Consider the following 27,232-nt stretch of genomic DNA (forward strand, 5'->3'; position numbering starts at 1 on the left):
CGCCATCCATGTAGAGCGAACATTTCACCTCTCTTCTCGCGTCTCCTGGTGCCGGGATGCCTCTGATGTCTGGGTTATTCCGGATGTACTCCGCCAAGAGCTCTATAATGCAAACAAACAGAGGGGGCGAGAGAGGACAGCCCTGCCTAACCCCAGACTTTACTGGAAAGGGGTCTGTTTTCCAACCATTCACCATGACTGCACTGAATATGTCTTTATACATTACTCTAACATGATCTCCATATTGTTTCTGAAGCTAGAGAGGGATTGATTAGTTCTGAAATTGGAAGGGAGAGAGTTCCAGAGTTGGGCGGCCAGGACAGGGAAGCTGTTACCTCCTGCTTTTTTGAGTTTATATCTAGGAATTTGTAGAAAGTCCGAGCAGGCTGATCTGATCTAAGCTCATCCATTCAACACTTTCACATAAGTGCCAACATGTTTCGAGTTGACGCGCTGTGCCTGCTCAGGGCCGTTTCCAAACAGAGCTTATAAGAAAGGCAAGTATCACCTCTGCCACAACCTTTGAGCACTGCGATATTCTTATTCGATGCATTCATTTTTGTGCTATAAAAGAACTACCGTTGCCCTAATGTGTGTTTAGTGTAGTTAAATATAAGAAACAAAACAAAGAAGACCAATTACAATTCTATTCAGATCCACTGTAGCTCAAAAACACATCAATCTATTGAGTGATGTGTGGTGAAGCCATATGGCCTCTTTAGGGCTGCTTTATGACACAATCAGCAAGGGTAACTCTGTGATTTAGTAGCTGGCCCTGGGCTCTTTTCCAATCAAGACATGCTCCGCTCGGCAAATCACTGTGAAAGGGACTCTCACTCCTCCACGCAATGTCGCACCTGCATGCCATACACAGACTTTTGTCATCGCCAGACCCGCCGCCAATGTCCAACCTACCTCACCATTCACAGTGACAGTCACACACCCCCACCCCTTGCTTAACTACGCACTCGCTCCACTCTTTCCCAGGCACATGACACTGCTTAGCACTCCACCCAGGTTCCCACCTCCCCATTCCAACCCGATGCGCCCCGCCGGCTTCGCAGCCCGGCCTGCACTCAGGGAGGGCCACTTTCTTTGAATTGTTGACTTACCTTAGCTAACTAAGTGGTCTCGTCAAGTCTGCCTCTCAGGACTCCAGGAGGTCGAGTCGGCATGACGGCGGGTGTCGCAGGAGCAGTCAGTCACAATCTCAGCAGCCGCGCTTGCGTCGCTGCCAACTGGGCTAGTGGCGTCTGGAAGGTGAGGAGGAGTCTGCGCAGCAGTGCACTGCGCACTCGAGTTGCAGGGGCTGGTACGTGCAGTATGTTCCCATCCCCGGGCCCGCCCCGAGCACATGACGCTCAGATGCGCAGGCGCGGTGGGAGGGTGAGGGGGAATGCAGGCACGAGTGAGAGTTCTTGTTGTTGTAACAAGAATCCAATACCCGGGCCGCTGCTGCTGAACTGCTGCATGCAAACTTCAGAGTCTGTATTTGTATTTTGTATTTGTATTTATTTTATTTATAAAGCGCGGCCAGGCCCAAGGGCATACGGGCGCATAAGTTAGATCTGGTTACAATTGCAGTTGAAGGCATTCAATAGGGTTACGTTACATTGCAGTTACAGGTAGGTACAAAATTAGTCATGCAGATGCATATATACATAGTCTAGTATAAGTATATTAATTACAAGAGTGTACAGTGACAGTTGATCATGCTAGGATCAGGCAGTTAGGCTGTCATAGAGTCCATGTTGTGAAGCCAACACTTAGTGTTATGTTTAAATAGGTTAAATGACGGTTCTGCTCGCAAAAGTGCAGGTATTGTGTTCCATAATTTGGAGGCTTGTACAGGGAAGCTAGCACCACCCGAGTTGTGATACTCATTCCTATCTCGGGGAATTATGAAACAGACAGCAAAACCCTTAATGAAATCTACTCAGTAATTCAAGCTTGGATGGCAGTAATTCAAGCTTGGATGGATCTGAAGTTTGCACGCAGCAGTGCACATGCTGCAGCCTCAAAGAGACACACAAAAGACACACAAAAGAGACACACAAACTGGGGGATACTGGGGGGGGATAAATGCCATTGTATCCCCCCACTTACAATTGTGGGGGGATGTGTCCCCCCCTGTCCCTCCCCACCCCCCCATTTCCTATGACCATGCCAGGAAACGTCCAAAAAGCTAGCAAAAAAAGCCTGAATGGGAGATGTGGCTGAAAAGTTCGATCAAATCTCCATTAGGTGCTAAGGTCTGCAGTGGGTGCGGGGGTGTCCCCTGCACCCTTGTTCACTATATTGTGAGCGGTGGTTGTGAGAATGTCCCCCCCAGCCGATCCAAAAAGTAAAAAAATAAATAAAGGGAAAGGACCTTGCAGCGGCAGTTCCCGATCACGGAAGTGAAAGGGAACAGGCGTTGCAAGGACACAGCGAGTCGGCAGCACACAGCGAAGTGTGCTGCCGAAAGGTCAGCAGGGGCTGGGGGTGTGGGTGGGGATCAAGTCGGAAATGTTCAGGGGAGAAAAGGCTGAAGGTTATTTTCGGAAAAATAATCTTTGGTCTGTTCTCCCTCGAACATTTCCGTCACGGGATACTAACCCTAATCCGAGTTCCACAGACACCTCTAGCAACAGTCTGTGGTACTGCAGCCTTGTAAATCACTTCAGCTGAGTTCCACAGGGACCTCTAGCTACAATCAGAGGCTGACCGGTCCCGGGAGTGGGCGCAAGAGGGACAGCCTACATAGCGGGCTGCCGCTCTGGCCGCCCCACCCCTGAGTGGGTCAAACTCTACTCCTCCTCCTCCCTTTAGAGGCGGAAGGAGCGTCTCCCAGGACCTGATGCATCCATTCTTGGGTGCTTGGGGGCACTCATAGGGTGGGGTGCTGCAACGGTGCAGTCACATTTTCAGCAGCCCCCCGCCTGTAAGATTCCGCTCAAGGAGAGTTTGAGGAAGCATGTGGATTCCGCTCGAGGTTCGATGTAGCATATGTGAGGTAAATATGAATGGAGGTGAGCAGACCCACTGTTGGGAGCAGGGCATCCCTGGCCTTAGATAAGGCATGGATGCGGGCTAGAAAAATCCCACACCTTGCCCCAGGTCCCTAGCGCTGGCTGCTGGGTTGGGATTGTGGTGGATCCACATTGCTTCCCACCAGGTTTTACAGGTTGCCCCTACGGCCCCCGAGCCAGGGCAGTTCGTTGCTAAATAAGCAGGGGAAGGGGGGCTTTTGCATTACTCAGGGTGTGCCCAAATGGACCAATGGACCTAATTTTTGATGCGGTGGCCGAGCCGTTGGGTTTGTAGGATGATGGCTTAATAGCGAATGCTTGTTTCTTTCGATACGGCCATCGAGCCGTGTGCTCATTTTTGATGACAAGCAAGTCTACAGAAACCACGTGGCGTGCGGGTTGTTTCGGTGCACACTGCGTTTCATTTCAGAACAAATCGTGTGAACGTTGTATTTATGTGACGCATGCCCAATTATGATGCGGCCGCCGAGCCGGTGTGATTATCATATGATGCAGCAAATGGCTTTCATTTCCAATCCGTTTTTGAGTAATTGTTTATTATTATGCGAGGTATAATTCAATTATGATGCGGCCGCCGAGCCGTTGGGATTATCCTACCATGCACTAAATCGAAAATCTTTACTGAAACTGTGATGCATGCTCAATTTTTGAGGCTAATGCCCAGCCAATTTGTTTTTCCTATTATGCACTAGATCGGCAATCTTTGCTGAAAATGAGAAGCATATTTCAAGTTTGGTGTGGCCACAGAGCTGGGGAGGCGGGGGGGTGGGGGGTTATTATCTCTTTGTGCTAACAGATTTATGGTTTAGTATCTGGTTGTCTTAACAAGTTTGTAGTTAAAACCCACGTGGCGCAGGTTTTTGTGGTACTCTACTCTAATTTAGTACACGGCTTGGTTGAGCGCGTCCAGACGCGTGACGTTGGTGCGGTTTTCTGATGATGTCTGGCCGGTCGCTGCGCGGCTCCATCGAGGTTTAGCTACGGGCTGGTAACGGCAATGGCAGTCCGTGCCAGTTGTTTGAGTAATGCCGTGGGACGCCCCGCAGTCTGGTGCGCAATTTTATGAATTTGGTACGCTGTGTTATCTGGACGGTCTCCCGATGGAGATTTAGATGAATTGTGAGTTGCAGGTCACGGCCGCCATTTTGGGACAGTGATATTTGCTCCGGGAAGTGGCCGTGCCAACCCTGAATGGATCAACTGACTTTGAGGGTGGAACCTTGGAGAAAAACAGGAAGCAATTAAGCGACCAGGAGTAATGTTGCAAGGATATTAGGCCAATCCACGGCATGTTTAACGATAATGACTTATGTTCTGAACACAGGTCAACTACGGTAGAGAGTGAAGCGGCACATAACGCTTCATTGCTTTCCAAGAAAGAACAGAAGAAGTCTGGTAAGGCCTACATGCAAGAGAGCCTAAGTAGAACTGTTTGGTTGGAACGTTTCAGGGTTTCTGGAGGAGAGTTGATAAGCAGGGGGCTACCTGGCATCTGCAGCCTCAGGGGAAGGCCGTGCGCTGTATAATTAATTTTCAGTTTTGTTCCCATTATCCCAGGTCGGCAATGTCGGTCGAAGGATCGCAGGATATGTTCCATAGTATCGAGGTGGTTCCCAACAGCCCCAGTGAGAACGACGATGATGATGAAGGTGAGCTTTGGGCACTGTTCCAGGAAAAGATGTGCAGTAGGGGGTAGGACAGAGCAAAAAAAGTTACTTTGTGATGAGCAGGTGTTACCCACCCAGCCCTGGTTGTTCAAGCACAAATTTGCCCGCCCCGCAACCGACACCCCCCACAAAGCGAGGCGCCTTCAAAGGCAAAAACCACAAAAGGGAAGCACCAACCCAGGGGTAACAAGCCATCGGTTGTTGTCCTGAAAGTTACATTAGCACAGCCAGGAAATGACCTGGCAGGACCAGCGGCGGTACAGATAGCCGAGATATCTGCCGTAGGTGGCAACAATTTAGAGGGGACAAATGCAGCGGTTTTATCGCCAGCACCCCACCCAACACACGTGGCAACAGGCTGTGCAGCCCTGGTACTACCTACTGGTAATGTGTTGGAAACTGAACAATTTGGTATGGCATTGGAAGAAATACTAAGGATGATTAGGGGGTGGCACACATACCTGTGGCAAGAGGAGTTTGGGGGGGTCGGTTGGGTCTTTCTGGGAACAAGGGAGAGGATGTGGCACCGGCCCCACTGGCAATGAGCGCTACAACCACACTTGGCCAAGGGAGGAAGGAGGTGCCAAGCCCACTGGGCTTGGGCCACATGCTCACGGGGTCTACACAGCTGGGGATGGGAGTGCAGGCATAAACTTTGGTCGAGGAGAGGGGTGTGAAGGTTGGGATAACCCCACCGCTGGTCCTCATTGCACTCCTACTGTCTGGCAGGTCCTCTTTGGCATTGCAAATCCCTGCCCAAGTGAAAGAGCAGATTTGGGCAAGCAAATTTTGCGATATCTTTTCATTACTGGCTGTGTAAACGGCAGGACCAGTTATAACTGTCAGCAGAGAGGAAGACAAGAAAAGGAAGAAAAAACCTAGAGCTGAGGAAACCATATTCAATTGTAATAAGGACTATTCTTTATTAGCAGCATGTTCAGGTTGATTCATCTCTTGTCATTTCCCAGAGGTGATTCGGTAAACGAATGGCTCAACCCCGAGCACTGCTCTGTGCACTATGCTTCCTTCGACCAAGCCATGGTCTTGGTGGCAGGCATGGGTAGGAAGGCACTTTCCGCTTATTATCAGTCCACCCCGACAGTTTCATCCTACTGATGAGTGTCAGGGCTGTCCTAGCCAGGGATGAGTTGTGATGCTGCGGCTTCGGCCGTGAGTGGTTCAGGAATGGCCGTGCTCGAGCCAAATCCAAGTGACGGGCATTGACTCCCCCTCAGGGCAGTTGAGGCTACAGCATCTGATGCCAGTGGTCCCGGGAATGTTTACTGACTGACAGTACAGACCCAGAAGCATATGTCCGCTTTGTTTCTAAATGCAAACAGGGAATGAGACGGGTCATCCTGGAAATGTATTTCATCTTTATTATGTGACTGCGACCGCCGCAAATTGTTTGCTCCAAATAAACTGTGACCTTGTGTTTCCAAATACTTTACAAGGGTTGCTGTGGTTTAATATAAATAAAAATAACATGTTTTTATGCTGTGTCCACACAAGGGGGTGGTTAATAGGGGATCACCCTGCTATGTGGTACTGCAGCCTTGTAAATCAGATGAGCCATGTTCCACAGGGACCTCTAGTTACAGCCCCTCGTACTACAATCTTGGAAATTGGAGGAACGTAGTTCCACTGAGATGAGCCGGAGCCTGTGATATGGCACCCTGGTAAATCATATTAGCCAGATTTGATAGGTAACACTAGTTGCGGTGTGTGGTACTGCACCCTTGTAAATCAGATGAGCTTTCTTTCACAGAGACCCGTGCTTACATCGTCCAAATACCTGCATATTTTAAACTAGGGACTTCAAGTTTCTGCCTGTGCAATTTATTTTATTTATTTATGAATAAATGTATAAAGGTGCCACGGGCATCGGGGCACCATAACAAAAACACAAGGACCACGGAAAGACGGGACCAGCAAACTATAACAGAAGGCACCAAGACTCAATGAAAGATACAAGTTTTCAGTTGCCGGCGAAACGTTATTAGATCATTTACCAGCCTAAAGTTCAACAGCAAGATGTTCCACATCTTAGCGTTAAGCACAGGAAATGACCTACCCAAACTATTGACTAGCTTGAATTTAGGAGTTTGAATCAGTCCTAAAGTGGAGGATCGTAGTTTTCCTAGGAGCTCGTAGGAATGTATCAAGATTTTTATATAAATCGGGGCTGAGCCATGAAAAGATTTGTGAACCAGGGTGGCTGCTATAAATTGTATGCATGCAGTGATCGGAAGCCAGTGAAGGTCTTGACGACTGCAGATAATGTGATCTCTTCTGGACTTGCCTTTGATGATGTGCACTGCATCATTCTGTATGACCTGACGATCTGTAGGCTTTTCTTATGAGCGCCAAACAAAAGGGCATTACCATAATCCAACGCTCACAAGATGGTTGTCCGAGCGACTGAAGGGCAGTTAGGCTCAGATATGAAAGGGCAGATGTTCCTCAAGAGTTTAAGATAATAAGAACCGTTTTTTATGGTTTTGGTAACATGTCTATCGGAACTAATCAAAGAGGCAAGAAAGAGACCCCAGGTTTTTATTGTTTTATAGATTGATATGTTATGTTACTTTGTATTTATATAGCGCCTTATGTGCCATTGGTATGATCTCAAGGCGCTGGTAGGTTGAACGCCCTCGGGAACCGTAGTTCAAGTCAGTAGAGAGAGAGAGTCATAAGGTGTGTGTGGGCACCGGATATGTGTGCAGCAGGTGTGGCACTCGTATGATAGCAGCTTCTTAGCGGTAGGTGTGGCAGTTGGGAGATCAGGAGTATTTGTTTGTTCTGGCAGGGTGATAAAAGACTGATTCTGGCTGCGCTAGGCCTGAGGAGAACGCCTAGGCTGGTGGGGTGTGCAGCCAGCTGTGTTTAGTTAGGATGATGGGGGATATGTGGCAGGTGTTGGTATGAGAACAGCTGTACAGAATGTGTCATAGTATCGCTGTGTTCTAGTTGAGTGGTGGTGTATAGAAGAGAGTAAGCGTGGTGATGTGATATGGTGGTTTCCAGTAGGTGCTTGAGATCGATCGCACATCTCAACCATTTATTATATCTGTTTTATTCACTCAGTCTGTTCAGTCGGCTTCTTCTGTTCAACTTCATCCGTTGAGTCTGTGCCATCCGTAGTGTCTACTCCATACATTCCATCCACTCCAACCTTTCCATGCACTCCAACCGTTCCATGCACTCCAACCATTCTTGCACAATGTCCATTCCATGCCCTCTATCTGTTCCATGCATTCCCTCTGTTGCATGTACTCCCTCAGTTCTATGCACTTCATCTGTTCAATCAGTTCCATGCATTCCTTCTGATCCATGCATTCCATCTGTTACACCCTGTTCGTCCGCTCCACACACTCTTCATCCGCTCCGTACACTCTTCGTCCGCTCCGCGCGCAGTCCTCGTCCGCTCCACGCGCAATCCATCTGTCCCGCACACTCCATCTGTCCTGCGCACTCCATCCGTCCCGCGCACTCCATCCGTCCCGTGCACTCCATCTGTCCCGCACACTCCATCCATCCCGCGCACTCCATCCATCCTTGCAGCTGTCCTTGATGGTGAAAGACTGATAACTGGGGTCAGGTTTAGATTTAACACAAGTTGAACCAAATATCAGTAATTATGTCTTGTTCTCATTAAGACACATCCAATTAGGAGTCATGCATTTTTCAATGTGGGAGTAGATGGATTGCACGCTAATGGAGTCCAAGATGTAGTCCGCTGACAATTCCAGCACCAGCTGAGTATCGTCAGCATAGTTGGTAAAGAATAATTTCAAATCGTCCAAGAGATCACATAGTGGCTTAATGTACAAATTGAAAAGCAGGGGCGAAAAGCAGGCTCCCTGAGGACAGCACAGATAATCTCCACTGGGGGAGAGGTTGTATCACCACAGCAAACTCTAGAAGTGCGATGAGCAAGAAAGGACTCAACCCATCTGATGGCACTCCGACCACTTAGACTTAGGTCTCTCAAGGTTGCAAGCAGACGATCGTGGCCCAGGAGGTCGGAGGCCACTGAGAGGTCCATCAAAATAAGCATACCAGAGTTTCTGTTATCAATGATACTCAGCATATGAGTTGGAGGTCCAAAAGGGCTGTCTCCGTACTGTGGTATGGTCGAAAGCCTGATTGTCATGGGTGCAATATGTTGGATGATTCAAGAAACGATTGAAGTTGAATAGTGGGGCATTTGTTCAGTATTTTTAGCAGAAAACTACAGTTTGTGTTAGGTTGTAAGTTATTAGGGTCTGAAGGATCTAGACAGGGTTTATTTACTAATGGTGTGAAGGTAACCTTCTTAATGGAGTCGGGGACCTGATTATTTTGAAAAGAGGAGTATACAAATCTAACAAGAAAAGGGGAAAGATCTTTGTGTTCCAAAATATGAATGTGGGAATGAGGTTTTCTAGGCAGTGGGAGGGGCGTAATAAAGATAAGATGTTCAACATATCTGAGATTGTCACTGGGGAATAGTTCAATCCTGTGCGCCTCTCCTTAGGGGAAATTTTAAGGCTAGGTGTTGGGTTGTTCACTTCTTTAGAAAGCGCAAGTTTGATTTTTTTGCAGGCTTTGTCCACTTTAGCCTCAAATGCTTGTTGGATTTTACCTCAATCTTGGTTTGTAGGGACAAAAGTTATAAGCAGAGAACCTGGTTTGTCCAAGGTTTTAACAATTTGGAACAACTTTTTGGTATTGGTATTCACCTTTAGCTACTGTGTTTCGGCCTTTCTCTTGTCTTTCTTCATAAGGACGAGATCCTGGGAAAACCATTTCTGATGCATGGCATTTTCTCTAACTGATTTAGTACGAATAGGAGCGACTCTGTCGATCCTGGAACCTAAGGTTTGATTGAATGCATCAATGAGGATAGCTGGAGAAGCAAAATCAGCAGTAACGGTCTTGATTGGATTCAAACAGTCCTTCAGATTATTACCAGTGAGTTTTTTAAAGTTGCGATTTTTGTCCAGTTTAACTGGGTTTGCTCTAGGGTAGATTTGAAAGGCAATTAAGTAGTGGTCTGACCAAATGCAGGGTGTTGTACTATCAACCTGCACCGGTAAATGTCTTCCACAACCTTTGTCGTGGGTAGCAGCGTTATTACAGACCTTATAGCCAATGTTGTTTAAACTTGTTTGTAAAGCTATGGCATCACTGCCAGTATTATTATTGAGCCACCGGTTGAAGTCCCCAACCAACAGCTGATACCTACCATAACTGCCTCACCAACACATTAGACACCCTAGCACCTTGTGTTAAAAAAAACAAACGCAAGGATATAAAATCCTCCTTCTGGTTTAATGAGGAACTAGTTTCTCTTAGATGGATTAAACAATCGCTTGAACACCGGCTAAACAAAACCCACACCCCAGAAGCCTTGGAAGCATTCAACACTGCAAACAAAACCTATAAAGCAGCTATCATTGCTCATGAAGCAGATGCCTTTAATACCAGAATCAGAAATGCTGCCTCTGACACAAAAGAGTTATTCACCATACTCAAGGAGTTGGAGAATCCTATCCCGATCATTAGCTTGATCCAACCAAGTAAAGAATGGCGTACCAACATTCAAGATGAGCTTGCCAATACAATCAAACTATTAAAAAATAAAATTATTTCCAAAAGAAATCTCCTTTCCGATAAACACCGAACGGCTAACCAGATTTCCAAGCACATAGGAGATACTACTCCCTCCTTCAATTTTACCCCAGTCTCCCAAGATATAATACATAGTACTATAACCAAACTCAAAGCATCAAACTGTAAAGGAGACAATTTCCCATCACACCTAGTCAAACTATGCGCCCCCTCCCTCACTCCCATAATTACCAACTTTGTGAATGCCTCCTTCAACTCTAACCTGGTCCCAGTCAGCATCAAAGCAGCAGGGTCACCCCACTACTAAAAAAAACACATTAGACCTACTAGCCTCCACTAATTACAGGCCCATAACGACTGTCCCCTTCCTACTCAAAATCATTGATAAAATAGCCTACAACCAAATACAAACCCACCTTGAACAAAACAATCTACTAGGAGCTAGACAATCGGGCTTCAGGCCTAACCACAGCACTGAGACGGCCCTCTTGGACCTGAGAATCCAATTAGACACTATCAGAGAGACAGGTAAATTAGCCACTCTATTGCTGTTGGACTTATCAGCAACATTCGACCTGGTAGACCACAACAAACTATGCAACACCCTAAAAAAAGACTTTAATTTTTCAAACAATGCAACACTCTGGATCAAATCATTCTTAACGGACCAAACATCCAGAGTTGCCATTGGAAATCATGCAGCTGGCCCTATAGCAGTTCCCATTGGAGTCCCCCAGGGTTCCTGTCTCTCCCCCACCCTTTACAATGCATATACCAAACTCCTGTTCTCAGCCCTTGACGACATGGGTGTCATCTACACAAACTTTGCAGATGACACCCAGATCCTCAGTCCCATCAAAGGTGACTACACCCAAGACACCTATACCATTAATAAAGTATATGCCATAATACAAAATTGGATGGCCCTAAACCGCCTCTTTCTTAACGATGAGAAAACAGAGGTTCTTAACGTGGGCTCACAAAAAAGAATAAGCACTCTCCATACCGACTACTCACATATCAACATTGACGGCAGACAGATCCCAGCACTCAAACAAGTCAAAACTCTTGGGGTATATAGAGATGCCAACCTTACTATGCATAAGCAGATTTCAGCCCTCTCCTCCTCTACAGCGTACACAGCTAAACTTATTGCACTCAGCTGCCAATTTCTTACTCCCACAAACTGCATTACTTTGGCTAGAACGCTGATTCTAACGAAACTGGACTATTGCAATATCCTTCTTTTAGGAACTTCCAAATCTATCATTAAAAAGTTACAATTACTACAGAACAAAGCCCTTAGAGCGGCTCTAGGTATAAAGAAATCCGAACATATATCCAACATCAGGCGAGAAAATCACTGGCTACCTATCGAAGCCAGAATCATTTTCAAAACACTTAGGGCCTCATTACGACCCAGGCGGTAAGTTACCGCCTGGACCGTGACTTTACCACCATGGCGTAAACTACGTTTACGCCATGGTGGTTGGCGGACTTACCGCCCCATTCCGACCTTGGCGGGGCGGTAAGTCCCCAATCCCCATTTACCCTTCCCCATTCCCATTTTTGCCCCATAGGGCATAATGGGAGTGGGGAAGGCGTTAATTACGCCACCGTAAATTACGGTGGCGTAATTAACTCCATGGTCCCTTAGCGCCATGGATTTTAACACCCGCGTGTTAAAACCTCCATGGCGCTAAGGGACCTCGTAATCAGGCGGTAAGGGTCGGCGCTGTTAACGCTGCCATTAACCCCTTACCGCCTGGGTCGTAATGAGGCCCTTAGTGTCGTCCATAAATGCATCACAAACAAAGCACCTAGCTACCTCAACAATACCATCAAGAAAAAAATCTCCTGCAGGACACTTAGATCCAATAAACTTGCTCTCTTGGAAGTACCACAATACAAATACAGTAGAGCAGGGGGAAGTAGCTTCAAAGTCCTAGCCCCGATTCATTGGAATATACTACCACCCAGTATTAAAAATGAGGGCACTTTACTAGGATTCAAAAAAGCGTTGAAAACTTGGTTATTCAACAAATACTAACCCAACCACCCAATCCCACCTTAGCACCAGAACATCCAGGCCTGGCTCGCTTTTTCAGAACTGTAATATCAATTGTTGTTCACGTGGCTCATACCTATGTCTAATGGTCGCTACGGACTTAGAACGAGTGTCTCAAAGAACAGTGATTTCACTGCTTTGATGGATTGTAACATTGTATAAGAAATGTGATAATATGACTGTAATTGCAACACTGTACAAATTGTGTTAATTTGCCGACAAATTCGCCGTGATACCCTCGGGTCTGGGCGAATAATAAATGTAATAAATAAATAAATTAAATAAAAACAGGGTACCACACTGTGGGCGTAAGATCTATTTAGAATGTCAGTCAGTTCCTCGTTGACATTAGGAGTATCAATTGGTGGACGATAGACCACAATTAAATTGACCCACGTCTGGGAAACCTTTTAAATCCTCAGGCTGTATAGAGGCCCTTGTCATTAATTATAAGCGTGCAGTACCGGAGCCTGTAACTAGAGGACCCAATGAAGCAAAGCTCACCTGATTTACAAACCTCCTGTTTCAGCCTTTGGAGTTCCACCCTTATAAATCAGATACACCTAATTTCACAGGGACCTCTAGTTGTGTTGTGCAGTACTGCGCCCTTAGAAATTAAAGGAGAATTGTTCCATACATTAGAACCTATGGCATGGCAGTCTGCTATTAGACAATTGTAATTGTAGCTGTAGTTCTGCATCCTTGTAAATAACATGAGCAGATAACGACCTCTAGCTACAGCCAGTGGTACTGCATCCTCGTCAATCAGATCAGTCGAGTTTCACAGGGACCTCTAGTCGCGGCCTATGGCACTGCACCCTTATAAATGAGAGAAGAATTGGTCCACATGAACCTCTAGTTACAGGGCCTCATTACAATTGTGGTGGTACAGTGACAACGGTGCCGGTAGCGCTACCGGCACAATTGCTAGCGTACCGCCATACTACGAGTTGTGCTCGCGGGTGAATGCCAGCCCAGAGCAGCACCCACGAGCACAGCAGGTCGGATGCACCAGCACCGTTGTAGACGGTGCATCCGATGTCCCCATTCCTATTGAGCTCTATGGGGCTCAAATGGGAATGGGGACTGACAGGCACTGGCACCCGGCAATGGAGGAATTACAGGGTCCGGCAAAGTCGTAATACCCCGGTAATTGCTCATTGCCGGGTGCCATATTTTTTCGTGAGTTTGGAGGTAGCCTTGCCGGTTTTACCGGAAAGGATACCTCCAACCTCGTTATAAGGCCCACAGTCTGTGGCACTGCATCCATGGATATCAGATGAGTTTTGTTCCACATGAACAATTTTTGTTAAACGTGTTACTGGCTGAAAACTGAGTTGGTGGAACATGATTTCAAAGTTAATATAGTTTATCTTATGTACATGGCCAGAGTAGGCATCCAAAGGAAAGCAGTTTGAGCCATAAACAAATGAAGGCAGAATTGTCTTGTACGTTGTGGAACAGGAGTTCTTCACATGCAGGTGAGAGCCCACATAATGTGCACCAAGAGAACTCTCAGAAGAGGAAATAAGTACTAGAGCAGGAGACTAACCTGCACATGTATGACTTAATGCTGTTCTCTCTACCACTGTGTCAAATGAAAGACCAGCCTGTCCGTTAGTCTCTGTTTCCGATCACATGAAATGCTAAGCCACACAGTGGGGCTCATTTTGTAAGTCCCCGTAATTTGAGGGCAGTGAACCATTACACTTCAATGTAAAGGGCTCACAGCCACCAAATTCTGGTCATTTGCACGGCAGAGTGCAAATGTGCAGGCGAAAAGGTGGTGTACAAGCATGTATTATGCCTTTTGTCCTGCACATTTGCACTCCACCATGCAAATCAAGTAAATGCTGTGTGCCATGTACGCATGGCAGGCAGGGTTTACAATGAATCCTTCTGGAGTCTGCCTGCTTCAAGCTGGTGCATAAGGCCAGTGAGCTCCATAGGGATCCCCCGCATTTGCCCCAGCATGCAAATGCATGCCGGCGCACATTCTGTAGCATTTGTATGGCAAAGAGGAAGGGGGTTGTCAGAAATACAAGTTGCTGCGCAACAGAGGCTGGCAAGTTACGGTGGCTTTACCTGAATTGTCTGCCAAATTTCCGGGGTTTTGTTGATTTACATTTTCACCTTAGCATCACTGCAACTAAAGTGTTTTCCCTCAATATCCCTGACACTAAAGATTTTTCCCTCAATTTCAAAGGTTTTGTTACAATATATTCCACACCTGAACTGTTTGCAAACTAACATTTTTACAGTGATTGTTAAAGGTTTTACTAATATATAGTTTATACATTCTCTTTCCTACAATAAATAAAAGTTTGTACACACATTACAAAATCACGTTTTTATTTCATTTATTAGGTATGTTATAGCAAATCATTACTTTTCAATACCCAGACAAGAAGTACAAAGTGTCAATAAAAGATACACAAAAGACCTGATTCATGGAACTTTTAGCACGGTGCAAAGTGACTGCACTGCCAACCAACACCCTGATTCACAGAGCCGTGCAAAGTGTATTTTTTGCAGAGTAGAAGGGCAAAGTCACAAAAATTCCATGAATCAGGCCTGATTCATGGAATTATCTGGGCGGAAAAGATGGTACTTGCACGCCCAACTGCGCGCAAATCCACCTTCGCCGATTCATGGTACCGAATGAGCGGTACTTTCCCTGAACTTGCGTGGAGTTCGCGCTGGCTCGGCACGTCTGTGCGAGCCGTGGTGGGCCGTGCATGAGCCTCCAAGTAGAGCATCTGTGTGGCCTGTGCAGAGGGCTGGGAAGGGGGCAGAACACCAAAAATGGGGAAGAGCGGTCTCTCCCGTGCGCCACGAGACGTATTCATAGATTCGATCGCGCAACGTCTCGGCTAGGAAATGGCCACGCAAGTCCTTCATACGATCAGTCACTCGAAGGCAGACGCAAGTACACTTGAGCATAGGATTTTCAGCACACAGGTGGGGTAGCATGTCAGATTTCGGGGTGCATCTACTCAATCAGGGTTCTGATGTAACTTAGGGGTGAGCGTAAGCAGTGTAGCAGGGTGCAGGAATGTTATATGTGGGTTCGCACGTACATTTCCCGAGATATTTTTGAGCTATGATTTCTTTCTACGCATGTTGTTGGGGTGCCGGATACAGTTACGTGGAACACCACGAAGGGTCCCCGAGTCACAGGCCTGCTTACGGCGGACCCCATGCACTGTTTGAAGATTGCGTGTATTCGCGCCTGGGGGAATACGCATAAGTTAATGTTCTGGATGTTCATGCTTTGCGTGTGGGCGTGTTGGGGGCGTTCCAGGCGCAACTTGCGAATACGGTTACTTTGCGCTGTCAAAGTTAGCTATATTCCAGAGTCTGATTAGAGCTATTTTTATAGGAATAGAATTTGCCTGCATACACCTACCCTAAAACATTCTTCTTTCCATACTATTTTCATTATGTGAAATGTGCTCAATAGCGCATACTATTCCTTCTTTAACCCCTAGGGCTTTGGGTAAGTATGTGTATGAGGCTTTCATAAGTGTTAGGCTCTAAACAGAGTCGGCACGTTCGGTTGATTGACTGCATTTTCTTATGTGGACCTGTTACTGCAAGGCATGGTAGTTAGTTTAGACTTGCTAATAAAAAGAACCTCCTCAGTAAAGGACATGGGCCCTGATTCATGGAATTATTTGCACGGCAAAAAGGGAACTTGCGCGCCAAACTGCACGTAAATCCGCATTTGTCGATTCATGGAATTGAATGCACAGTACTTTTCCTGGATTTGCCTGGAGTTCCCGCAGGCTCGGCCTGTCTCTGCGAGATGTCTAGGGCCTAGCGCGAGACTACACACAGAGCGTGGGCATGGCTTGCGCAGAGGGCTGGGAAGGGGGCAACACTGAAAATGCATCTTGGGGATTTGGGAGGTCAGGAGGTGGAGGGATGATACACTCACTGCTCTTATCGCTTAACAGCATGTACAGCAAATAGGTTGAGGTTCTACAACTACCCGGGGTACAATGGTATTTTAAGGACATCTTTTGTTGGTTATGTGAACTTCAGCCTTCAGTCTTCATTTAATTGTGTGTACATGTTACCCTCGCTGCCTTAATAGGCTGCCAGGGGTAAAATATTAAACCATAGAGCATGAGGGACTCTAGTAGGGCTTTGGGTGGGCAGGAGCTAGCCACAGCAGAGCCCTGGCAGCTTCCAAGAGCGCTCCTTGAGGTGGGATTCCCTGAGTCCCGCATTAGTAGCTCCCGATGTTGGTCCATTTTTAGGGCAGCGAGGCAGTCTGGATACTGAAGAAGAGGAGCCAGCACCTGACTTCCAAAAGGTAATACTTACATATTTCTATATGTAGCCGCTGTTTTCTGGCCCCAGTCTGGGCCAGGGGTTGTGCCAATTGTAAAATAAACAAAAAAATCAAAACAGGTGATGTGCTACATCCTGAGTCCTTACCTTCTGCACCCCAATGTGACACAGACACTGAGGTGGATTATATTACGAACTTCTAAAACATCTTATTTTCAGTGGATGCTGGGGAATTGTTGAACTGGAGGGGTGTTAATATTTGCACTGAATATGCAGGAGCGACTGAGCGCATGGACGGATCCATGACCACACAATGGGGGTTCTGGCAAGTTACCCACCCCAATTTAATGTTTAAATTATGGGTTCAAATTATGCATTTTACAGGACTTTCTGCAGAAAGCTGGGTAAAAGAAAGGCCACAGTTTGCATTAGGTTTTGTATGGTAGATCATGAAAAAGCCCAAAAGATGTAAGTCACCAACAGCGCACAGGAGCATTTTCCATCAAATGCTCACAATGGGCCTCATTACACGGAAGGCGGTGAGCCATGGCGCTATTAGCGCACCGCCTTGGCGGAAAGGGGATTTACCGCCCCATTCCAAGGTTGGTGGGGCGGTAAATCCCCCTTCCGCCATTGCCCTTCCCCATTCCCATTTCTGCACCATAGGGCTCTATGGGAATGGGGAAGGCGCTAATTACGGCACCGCAATTTTGCGGTGCTGTAATTAGCTCCGAGGTCCCTTAGCGGGTTGGTTTTTAACGCCTGCAAAAAGCAGGCATTAAAGCACCAACCCGCTAAGGGACCTCGTGGTAAGGCGGTAATGGTTAACGGTCACCGTTACCATTAACGGTGGCCGTTAACCATTACCGCCTTCCGTGTAATGAGGCCCAATGTCTTTGCCCACAACATATGCCAGTATATAATCATTTTCATGCAGGCTGTGCCCATACATGTCCAAGCGGGTTACACCAATATATGACAGTGTTAGCATATAATGACACAAAGTCAGTAAAAAATGCAATGCAACATTGATATATGATAGGTTATTTATAACGCGCTTAATACCCAGAGGTTTCTAAGCACGGACCCGGGGATCGAACCTCTGTTGCTCCGTAACGTCTTGTTTCCAAGGCGTGCACGTTGCTGCTGAGCAATCCTCCCGAGACAGATAGACATTCCAAGAAGGCCAGTCTAGCCACGTAATAACATGTATAAGGTTGGTTAGCTTTACCCTTAATGCTCAGTAAACATGCTGGGGCATGAAAGCGCCCACCCCTAAATTTAGTGGCCCTGCTCTCCCTTCACACTCACACACAACACTTTCACCTGCACTTTCACACATTAATGAAACAACTCCTTGCATGCCAGCATACGTAAAAGCAAATACACATACATGTAGAGGACTTAAAACGTGCACAAATCAAATAAAAACACAACCAGGCAATATATGAATGGCTGGCGACTGGCTTCCCATCTGCCCATTACAAAGGAGGCAGTATCCCAAAGAAAATAAAACAGAGCAGTGCACAGGAGTGCTTCCGTTCCCTACAGAAGTCATGTATTCCTCTGCACATGTAGAATGGGCCGCAATGGAATGCACCTGGCTTGCACATATAGCTTTTGGCCTGAACATACAGCTCACCCACAAATATTGGGGGCACCACAATCATCACAAAGGAGGACATATTTTGGGCACAGGCATCAACTGCATGTTTTAATGTGGCAGTGTTGACAAAAAAATGTGAAAATGGTAGACTGCTTTCCAAAACTCAATAACATGGCTTAACAGGGCAAAGCAAATAGTTTCACTCATTTCCCCGTGGGGCACTATTCTGTATGACAAAAGGAACTTTGGTGACTGACAGCAATAGAGCAAAAATGAATGTTGGCTCTGCTAACGTCAGTCCTCTATACTAGCAGAGATAAAATGATTTGCACAGCATCATGCACCTTGTTCAACAGTGAAGCTGGGGTTTAACCCACTCCACAGTTTAGGAAATTGAACACATACCTTCCAGGCTCCAATTGGCACAAATAATGAATCTCAAGGTCTACAAAAACACTATCTTCTGGAGCAGAGCTCTCAAGTTTGCCGTGGTTATGCAAAAGAAGAAAGCAAAAAGTAGGCGTTACGAAGGACGGTTCGCAGGCAGTCCATAGCACGCACACAAATGCGCACCACAAAGCGTATTCTTGGAAGTGAGCGTGCTACCTCTCGTCTGCGAAATGCCCATGCAAAGCCCTCGATCTTTCCGACACCCGAAAGCTGGCATAAAGACTTGCGCAAAGGATTTGCAATGCAGAGGTGAGTTTGCATGTCGGATTTAGGATCGCGTGTATACACACGGGGATCTGATTGGACTTAGGGGTGTGGGTCCACAACGCAGTGTGGAGCATGGACGGTTTACAGGAGTCACACGCAGTTTGACCAGAAAATGATATGAGGTTTGGGAAACTGTGTGCATGCTCTTGGGGTGCTGGTTGCACCTACGGGGGACCCCGCGCAGAGTTGCTATGGTGCTGGCCTGGTTGTGGGGTTCCCACACACATTTCACAGGGTGCGTGTGTATGTGGCCTGGAAGCCCGCAAAGGTAAGTGTAAGTGGCTTTTTTTTGTTGTGCGCGGGCGTGTAGGGGCAGTTCCGGCCACAACTTGCAGATAGGTCTACTTTGTGGGAACAATTCCATGAATATGCGGAGCACGCATTTTTCCTTATGTGCAGAGTCAGTCTCAGCATGCAGGCTTTGCGGGATCTATGCGCAGATTTTCATGACACATTCAGATCTGTTGTCAAAGAAACACGCGCAGCCGTCTGGGACAAACCAAAAACTATTAGAAATTAAGCTTAATCTTTCTTTACCAAATCACCGGACTCAGAAAGTCCTCCAAAAATTGGTATTTATGGTTATCACCGCCACACGAAGTGCAAGTGACTACCATCAATACACAGGTATCTGTTCCCTTTTTGCCAAAGAAACGAGATTCATTAACTCTATGTGTAAAAATACTTCTTCTCTGAATATTAGAGTGTGCTTACATTAACACGGTTTTAAATGTATTTCATTGAAAGAAAAGATGTATAGTTCTGTACAAAATACAGCAATAGTGATGTTCCGAAAGATTAAAGACATGCACATGTTTCACAGGGGATTGTGGGTATGCGGATATCCTCGACAGTGTTTTGTGTTTACCATGAGTTTTATAGCATCTATTGGTGTCACAAGAAGACAACTGATCAGGAAGTACTCCGCCGACGGGGGCATCCCCCTGCTGCCCCCCACCTGCTCCCCTTCCCCGAAAACCCATAGAAAGAGCTTTGATAGTACTTGCATTGCTACTCCCACCTGGTTGCAAGGCCAAGCCCACTGTCTCGTGACGCTGAGAGCCACGCCCTTTACATATGACGCTACGAGCCACGCCCACTCTCCAGTGACACCCTGAGCCACGCCCACTGTCCCGTGACGCGGGAGCCACGCCCTTTGCATGAGGAAGTGACATCATGAGAGCCAGTGTAAACGGTCTGGAACATGGAGGGGGTGACTGGTACGTCTGGAACACATGTAGTGCTGGAGTCACTGACACGCAGCATGTGTTAAACTTGTACCACAGCGTGTTTCGCTTCATATGTGCTGCACTCAGTGAAAAGCCTTCAACCATTTTCCCCCTATTCTTGGTGTATGCCGGGCAGTCAGGCAGTGAAGGATTTAAGGCAAAAGGCTCAGTGTACAAGGTTGACAAAATGACAGAGGAAGAGGGAAGGGTGGAAAGAGTTAATTCAGGCAGTGCAACAATTATTACCTTAGAACCAAAAGTTACATGTTCTAAAGATGTTTTTACTGTTGGAGGTTTATGTTTATGAGTCCAGCTCGGGCTGGAAACAGCCCGGCCACCTCACTATGTTTTGATGACAAAGTGATTTTCCCAAGATCACTGTAGTAGCCTGCCTGCTTGGTTTGCACCCTGTCCGCATCATGTGAGAGACGCAGTGCTCTGCGCAGGCGTGGCACATCGGGCATAGGCTCAAGGAGCAGACTGGGGGACAGGCAACTCTCCATCCCCACTGGTGCCTCAGAGAGTTGCACGCTAGATGTCAGCTAACATAATTACTTATAAAATAAAAGTTCAAAGAAGAACTTCACACATAGTGAAATCTTTATTGAGTGGTGTGTCCAGCTTAATTTCTACAGTGACGACGAGAATGGGATAAGGAGACCTACCTACAGGCCAACACCCGAAGGACATTAAAAGCATGTGGAGAGACAGAAGAAACTGTGCCATTAAAGAAAGCAACATGCAAGGAGTTACTGCACCACCCACTTTCCTGCAAACCCCTGAAGAGGCACCTATCCCGTGGGCCCAATGGACGTCTCGATGCCACACCTATCTGTAAGCTACAGAATGCCTGGAATTTGCTCCAGAAAGAATCTGTGCTATTGAGAAACAAACTTGGTACAGAAGGCCAAAGACTATTTGAATTTCAGATGTAACGCAGTGACCAGATGGCCACAGTATGATAATTTACCACAAAGAGGCTCTAGCAAGACAGGAATCCAGCGACCAGATGGGCCACAGTATGATAATGCACCACGAAGAGGCTCTAGCAAGACTGGAATCCAGCGACCAGATGGGCCACAGTATGATAATGCACCACGAAGAGGCTCTAACAAGACTGGAATCCAGCGACCAGATGAGCCACAGTATGATAATGCACCACGAAGAGGCTCTAGCAAGACTGGAATCCAGCGACCAGATGGGCCACAGTATGATAATTTACCACAAAGAGGCTCTAGCAAGACTGGAATCCAGCGACCAGATGGGCCACAGTATGATAATTTACCACAAAGAGGCTCTAGCAAGACTGGAATCCAGCGACCAGATGGGCCACAGTATGATAATGCACCACGAAGAGGCTCTAGCAAGACTGGAATCCAGCGACCAGATGGGCCACAGTATGATAATGCACCACGAAGAGGCTCTAGCAAGACTGGAATCCAGCGACCAGATGGGCCACAGTATGATAATTTACCACAAAGAGGCTCTAGCAAGACTGGAATCCAGCGACCAGGTGGGCCTCAGTATGATAATGCAGCACGAAGAGGCTCTAGCAAGACTGGAATCCAGCGACCAGATGGGCCACAGTATGATAATGCACCACGAAGAGGATCTAGCAAGACTGGAATCCAGCGACCAGATGGGCCACAGTATGATAATGCACCACGAAGAGGCTCTAGCAAGACTGGAATCCAGCGACCAGATGGGCCACAGTATGATAATGCACCACGAAGAGGCTCTAGCAAGACTGGAATCCAGCGACCAGATGGGCCACAGTATGATAATTTACCACAAAGAGGCTCTAGCAAGACTGTAATCCAGCGACCAGGTGGGCCTCAGTATGATAATGCAGCACGAAGAGGCTCTAGCAAGACTGGAATCCAGCGACCAGATGGGCCACAGTATGATAATGCACCACGAAGAGGATCTAGCAAGACTGGAATCCAGCGACCAGATGGGCCACAGTATGATAATGCACCACGAAGAGGCTCTAGCAAGACTGGAATCTAGATTCGATAGATTTCCTAACATTGAACTTGAAGTCCAGAAATTCTACACCAGGCTACCTTCCATTACCAAATCCATTGATGATTTCCTGACTGCCCTCAAAGAGCTTGAAAGGGCGTGCACATTTGTCAAGATGGCGTATCAGTTCATCCGAGATGGATACATCATGCATTGCAGGGACAGGAAAGCCCTGGAAGCACTGTGGATGAGCAGAGTCCTGACTTTCGAATGAGCGAACACCATTTCCAAGACAGTAGAATGCTCACTTCACTCCATCAAAAAAGTGCAATATGTTATTGTCAAAAAATGTATTGCACAGACAATAGGCAACTTGCACCCAATCTGTGCGTGCAACTTTGTTTGTCGATTCATGGAATCGAATGTGAGGCACTTTTCCTGCACTTGCGTGGATTTCGCGCTGGCCTGGCAGGCATGTGCGAGTCATCGAGGGACTTGCACGAGACTCCCAGCAGAGGGTGGATGTGGCCTGTGCAGAGGGCTGAGAAGGGGGCAGACCACCAGAAATAGGTAGTAACTTGCGAAGAAGTGGGCGTTCCAAGGGCCTGCCTGCAGGCAATCCCTCGCACACCCACTATTGCGCAGCAAGAGACGTATTCATGGAATCAATCGCATAACGGCTCAGATGGGAAATGCCCATGCACGTCCTTCATAGGATCCGCCACCCGAAGGCTGGCGTAAGTACACTTGCGCATAGGATTTTCAGCGCATAAGTTGGATCGCATGTCGAATTTCGGGGTGCGCGTACTCAATCGGGGCTCTGATGCAACATAGGGATGCACATAAGCTGTGTAGTGTGGTACAGGTACGTTTTACGTGGGTTCATGCACACATTTCTCGAGTTATTGCTGAGCTACGAATTTTCATATGCATCTTGTCGGGGTGCCGGATACAGTTATGGGGGATCCCGCGCAGTCTTCCAGAGTCGCAGGCCTGCTTATGGGGGATCCTACGCACTGTTTGAAGTGTGCGCATATTTGACGTTGAGGGAGCGCGCAAAGGTAGCTGATCTGGCAGTTTCCTGCTTTGGGTGTGGGCGTGTCTGGACGTTCCATCCGTGATTTGTGAATATGGTTACTTTGCACGAACAACGAGCTGCATGCATTTTCCTTTCTGAGTGCACGCTGACGTAGTGTCTGTCTCAGCGCGTGGCACTTGAGCGATTTCTGCACGAAATTCCATGAATTCGCCCCTAAGAAGGAAGCTGGACAGACCTGACAAGGAACGAGCATTCACAGAATGCATAACCTGGGAAGAAACACCCCAAAGGCGTCCTCCAGAGTGGTGTCAAACAAATTACAAATGCTTCAGGTGTGGAAACTGCAATCATATTGCAAGTGATAGATTGTGCCCAGCCAAGGGAAAAGAATGCGCAGAGTAGCACAAAAATGGCCACTTTGTGGCCATGTGCAACTGCTGAAGAAGATATACCGTAGTGGTGGTACGAGACATCTCAGATGATAATGAACCTCGAAAATAATGCAAGCAACTGGTGTTATGCTTGGATGACATGATGAAAGGACTTAGCATGCCATCTGTGATATCTGGAATGATAAGCCACACTTAAGTAGAGCTGGATTCAGGATCTGACTACACCATCATCCCAAAAGAAACTTAATTTCAGCTGTTTCCACAGTGCCCAGGATGCCTCCATGCCCCAGTAATCAACCCAGATGCTTAAGGACAAAGTAGAACTTCTTGATTATAGAAGCAGCAGTGTGTCACTAAAGGAACGCGCAGCTATAATAAAAGTGTACGTCTCCGAAAAGGGGCATGCTGTACTGGGGTGTAATAACCTAAGGCATCTCGATATCAAGCTTGATCCATGCTCCTCACAGCAAGTTTTCATAGTGCAAAGCCAGTCTATTGAAAGCATTGTTGAACGCCACAAGAAGGTTTTTTTGAGAATCATTGGGTACGGTAAAGCAGTACATACACAACATTGAGCTGCATGCCAATGCTATGCCAGTGAAGCATAAAGTGTGCCCTGTTCGATTGGCCTCACCAAAAGAGCATGGTACATGCTAGATGCTCGAGCAAGGTGTCATTGACAGTAGAAGCCGCAGATTGGCTGAGCCCCATGGTCCTAACCAAGAAACAAGGGTGTTCCAAATTATGCATTTGTGTCTATCTTCGCAGTTTGAATATGGCGTAATCACAGACTTGTATCCGCTGCCGAACATTACTGAGCTACTCCTGCTAGTGCAAAATCCAACAATATACAACAAGCTTGCGGTCAACATGTACCACCAAATCGTCTCGATGAGGACCTCACAGCATTCGTTACTCCTGAAGGCACGTTGCAGTATATTAGGATACAGTTCTGATTATCAACTGCAGCAGCAGCGTTTGCAAGGTTGATCACAAATGTACTCAGGAACATACAGCACATGAAGTTCTTTCAAGACAACATTGTAGTCTCTGGTCGTGGAGTAGCACTGTTCCACCCTGTCCACTGTACTCCGGCCACTTGAAGACAGGGGGCTGACACTGAGAAGTGAAAAGTGCATCTTAGGTAAAACGGAAGTGGAGTAGTTAGGGTACACCATTTCTGCTGCAGACTTTTGCCCCGAGGTATCCTTAGTAGAAGTCATCAGAAAGGCTCCGGATTCTACTTCAAAAGATCAACTATACTCATTCATAGGCCTCTCTGAGTACTATGCTAAGTTTGTAGAAGCATTTTCAACCACAACAGAGCCACTCAGAGCACTTGTTAAGAAAAATGCACCATACAAATGGTCCCAATAAAACTTGAAGAGACCGGAGGTACTTTTTTACCGACCACTTATAAACAGCCTCCATCGAACTTTTGATTAAACAATACACTATATTTATAGGGTCACTTGCTTCCCCACTATCCTTTTTTGATTTTTTCTCTCTTACATATGATTTATAATCATTATATTGTCATATACCACACCAGTTTGTATCAAAAATAGTCATTTATTATTTTTTAAACACATTGTTAATAAAACACATTTTTACAATTTTCTTTTCTATAATTGTAGGAATTCTCCATACAATTGTTAAACAAACAAACATATATCTCAATGATTTACAATTTCACTATGCACATCTAATAACCTGTAGTAATTCATTCTTTAACAATGTTTTCAAAATAAAAATTTCATAAGGATCTGTTGTTTGCTCCCCTCTCTTATAGAGAAGTGCATCCCAGTCCATAAAACATTTCACTCTATATTCATATCACCCATGCTTACTTTCATACTGCATTCAAACCATACCCGACATGCTTCATTCCTTACAACCTTTCATACAACTCACAAGGAAATTCTTCAGGGGTAAAAACTTTTTTTATACCACATTTCATTTCGATGTACAATTATGTTTGTCTTTTTTTAGAATTCTTTCTAAGGATCCACTATCTATGAGGTCCATTCCATGAGGTCCAACCATCAAACGGATAACTATGGGAAGCAAGAATGGGATATTCAAATTTTAGTGTTCGAATCACATCCTGGTTTACATTTCTATTATGTATAACCTACTGCCTTTACTAGCAGCACTAATGAGTAAATTATTTAACTAGCTCCTTCTACACATCCAGCAAAACACTTTGTCTCTCCATCTAATAAAAGCAGGCTACTAATCAAATATTCCACAGCTGGATAGGCTTTCCAATATTTAATTCAATTAATCTCAGTTTGGTCTCACCCGATAATTAGCTGATGTCAATTATTAATTATCTAGGATAAATTCTCATCCGATTACCTCAATCTTATTCACTTCTTCTTTTTTTGTCTTCTTGGTCTGTCCCCTTTAGAAAATTTGCTCTGTTATGACGACCTTGGTAGCTGGCTACCGGATACTGTCTTGGAAAAACCTCCGTGCTCTTCCCCTATTTAAAGTAAACAGTACTTATTTATCTTTACCATTTTTCTATTGTTTGCCCATTTATCTTTCATTAGCTATTCCCATCTTGCATCGTGTCATCTTAGATTTTCTCATACTGACCTGATCTTATTGTAGATCCGGTTCCTAATAATAGAGTGTACTAGCAGCTTCTGCGATCTTACTCTCTGCTGTTAGGCTGGAACAAAATCGTCCAATCCTTCCTTTCTGCCATGTGCTCCGTATCTATTTTTCTACAACAGAAAAACACAAAGCGCACTGAGTTTAACTATTTTTGGATTGTGCACTTTTTGGAAGCCTCTCTCATCACTCACTAGCTGCGCCGGTTTGCTGTTCATACTTGTGTCTTTTCTTTTCTTTTCCGCTCTTTCCAGGTTCCACGGTTTCAACTTTTGCCACGTCTGTCTCGGGCTGTATCACGTTGTCTCACACAGCTGGCGTCTCTCTCCACCTCTGGCCATTTGTGGTTGCCTGCGTTTCCTTATGTTGTCCGTCTTTATATACTATTTCTCTGACCATGTGAAGAATTCGTCACATGATCCAGGGACGCTACGTTCACCGCTCACCTCCTTTTTAACTCGTTCATTGACATTGGCTGCCTTTTGGCCCCCTACTCCTCCAACTCGAAGGCTCTGCAGCCAAGGCAAGACGCCGCGAACCGGACCCCGCGCTCTAAAACAGACTGCGCGGCGCCCACACTCGCCACAGTCCCCATGTGGGCTACCGCGCTGTGCCAATCCCGATGTACCGCGGCTCCGTACGCTGCACTCGACATCGCTGTATGTTTGCACTACACAGCGAAGGTATATTTTGGCGGCTGCCATATGGTATATTTATAACAATGTGACAACAGTCCGAAAGTTCCAGCAAAAAATATATCGTCAATGCTATTTCTCCTTTGTTTTACTTCTGTGAACCATCCAGTTTTGTTCTTTTCCTCACTGCGGAGCAATTATTAGTAATGCACACTTAGTTTATTTCAGTTGGTTCAACTCCTATCGGTCTGTCCGGTCTCTACATCTCTTCACTTTGGGACACCTGGAATTCATGGAAGCAGGCTTTCATCTATGTTATAGTTGATGGTGATCTGGCCCTTAGTT

At 46.3% G+C, this 27,232-nt stretch overlaps 1 protein-coding gene across 1 annotated transcript; it reads left to right on the forward strand.

Annotated features, from left to right (window-relative positions):
• The first annotated feature begins 4,596 nt into the window (after nucleotides 1-4,596).
• On the forward strand, nucleotides 4,597-22,244 carry LOC138562745 (basic salivary proline-rich protein 2-like). Its single transcript, XM_069642788.1, has 2 exons — nucleotides 4,597-4,681; nucleotides 21,175-22,244. The coding sequence occupies exons 1-2, from the start codon at nucleotides 4,597-4,599 to the stop codon at nucleotides 22,242-22,244; spliced, it is 1,155 nt and encodes a 384-aa protein (XP_069498889.1).
• The last annotated feature ends 4,988 nt before the right edge of the window (nucleotides 22,245-27,232 follow it).

This window comes from Ambystoma mexicanum, chromosome 1q, assembly GCF_040938575.1.
Source record: "Ambystoma mexicanum isolate Mex_15411 chromosome 1q, UKY_AmexF1_1, whole genome shotgun sequence".
In the NCBI taxonomy this organism is placed as follows: Eukaryota; Metazoa; Chordata; class Amphibia; order Caudata; family Ambystomatidae; genus Ambystoma; species Ambystoma mexicanum.

Excerpts from the sequence above, each read along its gene's own strand:
- LOC138562745 (XM_069642788.1), top strand. The coding sequence starts at position 4,597 with ATGTCGGTCGAAGGATCGCAGGATATGTTCCATAGTATCGAGGTGGTT. Across the intron at positions 4,682-21,174 it reads GAACGACGATGATGATGAAG|TGACCAGATGGCCACAGTAT; the intron begins GTGAGCTTTGGG and ends GATGTAACGCAG.